A 2,500-nucleotide genomic window follows, 5' to 3' on the forward strand; every position below is an offset into this window, starting at 1 on the left:
GAATACTCACTGGACGTCCTTCGCTGCCCGCAATGCCCGGTGCGGCGTCTCTTCCGGAAACGCCCTACAAACAACAGCACTAGATGGTTAATACAATGCAGTTTAATGCAACAGTCTGGTCAGCAATTATTGCAAATTTAGCGCTGCGTAGATCTCTGGTTGGCAAGGAGGAGCTACTTTTTATTATTATTATTATTATTATTATTATTATTACCATTATTATTATTATTATTATTATTATTCATTTATTTATTTATTTTTTAACCTCCTTTGTCCTTGTCCTGACAGAGTAACCAAGGGAAAATTCAAATTATATATCCTCGGGATATGTCAATTTCAGTCAAGTTATTTTAAAATTAAAAAGTAACGAGGGAATGAAATAATTTTTTTCTTGTGACACGGACACGGGCGTACGTGGAAAATCAGCGAATGTTCCTAACTAACAGAAAAAAAAAACTTACAAAACACTGTCAGCGCCTTATAAGCTCTTAAATTAAATTAAATTACCCAGAGTCCTCGGGCTTTTTGGTTAGCTGATGAGCGCCCGGAAAGACTCTGGGATAATGGACTTAAACTACTTTTTTGATTGGTCGCTTGCATAACAATGGCAGTCCGACAGGAAGTCGGTAAGTAATACGGAAACCCCAGAATTTGGTGGCAGACTCCGCAAATTCTAAAACTAGTTTCAGTGCTGTTTGTCTTTCTACCTTAGAAATATATAAATCACAAAAACAATAAAACGACGCGGTTTCCACAAAAAAATGTCGATCGTGTTGCTTGCAAGATGGTATTCTGCACTATGGAATGGACGCTAAAACACTAGAAAATACGCTAACCGAAAGCGTCAGAAGTTTCATCTTCACACGCTCTTACAGCCAATCTTTATTTCTCCAGTTTCTTTTATGGTCTTTAAGGCTAAAAGTTTTGTTCTCGAACACTTTCAACCCGCCATTTCTAATGTTTGCTGTTTTCTCTTTTCTGTTTTCGTTTAAACTCAATGATACGTAAGAGTCTTTCCGGGCGCTCACCCGCTGACCAAAAAGCCCGAGGACTCTGGGTACGAGATTGATTCGTAGAATGTTGACACACACTTGGCGTCGAATAACTTGAAGTATTGGCCAAATGAATACAGAAACGTGAAGATATATTCAGTTTAAGATAAAGTTCTCGGAGCCATCATCGTTGTCCTCTCTTAATTAAACTAGGGGAGTCAGGGTGGCTTAGTGGTTACCTATCGGGCCTCCCACTACTGCGAGCCGGGGTTCAATTCTGGCCTCGGCCAGCATGTGGGCTGAGTTTCAGTCGATCTCAACCTGACTCGAGGGTTTTTCTCCAGGTACTCCGGTTTTCCTCCTTCATCAAAATCGACTCACAGCTAATTTCTAGGAGCAAGGATGGCACAGTCGGTTAGTGCGCGGTCTTGGTGCAAGAGGTCCTGAGTTCGATTCCCGGATCTCGCTTCCTTGTTTCGACTCCTTTCCTTTCCGTGTAGCTACGTAGCTTTAAATACCCGTAAAACGGAGCACTGATGGAGAGGGGGGAGTAAAATGAGCGCACCGTCGACCTCAGGTTTGTCAGTGATTAAAAGTTACTGTTACGAGTTATCGACGTTAAATAAGGTCTACTTTACTTTACTTTACTAATTAACATCTAGCTGTGGTGCTGTGCTCCGACATCAAACATGGACTGTATAGCGGCAGCCAGAGGCGCTTTTGTATGCTTTCAGTCCGATGTCGCGAGCCGCGCCCTTCGCAATTCAGTCCTCGACTGCAAGTAAGGGTGATTAGCACTGGCAATATTATTTATTTATTTATTTAATTAAGTTCGTTACCGGAAGTCCAGGCAATCCAGGTAGGCCACTTTTTCCTGGAGCTCCGCGTGCACCCTAAAACATTACAGTAGAAGATAGTAAAAAAAATAATGCATTTTTTTTGTTGAGTAGCTCAAAGCTCTCGAGGCAGTAAAAGGATAGGTTTATTCGCAATGGCGGTCTAATCCGCTTCAGACTCCAGTGAACGATTTAACACGTGGTTAGACGACAGTCGAACGAGGGGATGAGTGTCCAGGATTGACCCCAATTAGACTTACATCCAATTTCGACATCCAACACAAAGCGTCCCTTTAATTAAGTCTAAGCAGTTGCTACCTATTTCCAAGTGTAGCTTACATGAAGCATATGTTTAAACGTTTTTCCCAAGGATCTTAGCGAGTAAAGGAAATCCATGTGCTCTGCGAAGGGTAAGTTCAAGTTGTATAGGGTTTGTCTTCTCTCGCTCGTTTTTGAACGTCTCGATTAGAAACCTTAAAGTATCTTTAGGTTAGATTTTTCCACGGCCTTGTAGCTGTACAAAGGTACGTTATCTTTTGTCCTTGTAGGCTTTATTTATTTTTTATGCGCTGGTGTCGATCGTATTTTGCCAGATGCGTTGGATCCTCAAATTTTTGTATTTCGTTTCTTTAGTTTTACGATTCTTTGATTTATGGACTAATCAGAACCTTC

The 2,500-nt window shown here is 41.3% G+C and overlaps 1 protein-coding gene across 1 annotated transcript in view; it reads right to left on the minus strand.

The window, feature by feature from the left end:
• The window catches only part of LOC137968216 (collagen alpha-2(I) chain-like), a 163,162-nt gene that overhangs the window by 29,799 nt on the left and 130,863 nt on the right, over positions 1-2,500 (minus strand). The window contains exons 50-51 of the mRNA XM_068814834.1: positions 1,832-1,885; positions 11-64 (exon numbers count right to left, since the gene is read on the minus strand). Coding sequence (XP_068670935.1) covers positions 11-64; positions 1,832-1,885 — 108 coding nt within the window. The remainder of the gene's footprint in view (positions 1-10; positions 65-1,831; positions 1,886-2,500) is intronic.

This window comes from Montipora foliosa, chromosome 8 (assembly GCF_036669935.1).
Source record: "Montipora foliosa isolate CH-2021 chromosome 8, ASM3666993v2, whole genome shotgun sequence".
Lineage (NCBI taxonomy): Eukaryota > Metazoa > Cnidaria > Anthozoa > Scleractinia > Acroporidae > Montipora > Montipora foliosa.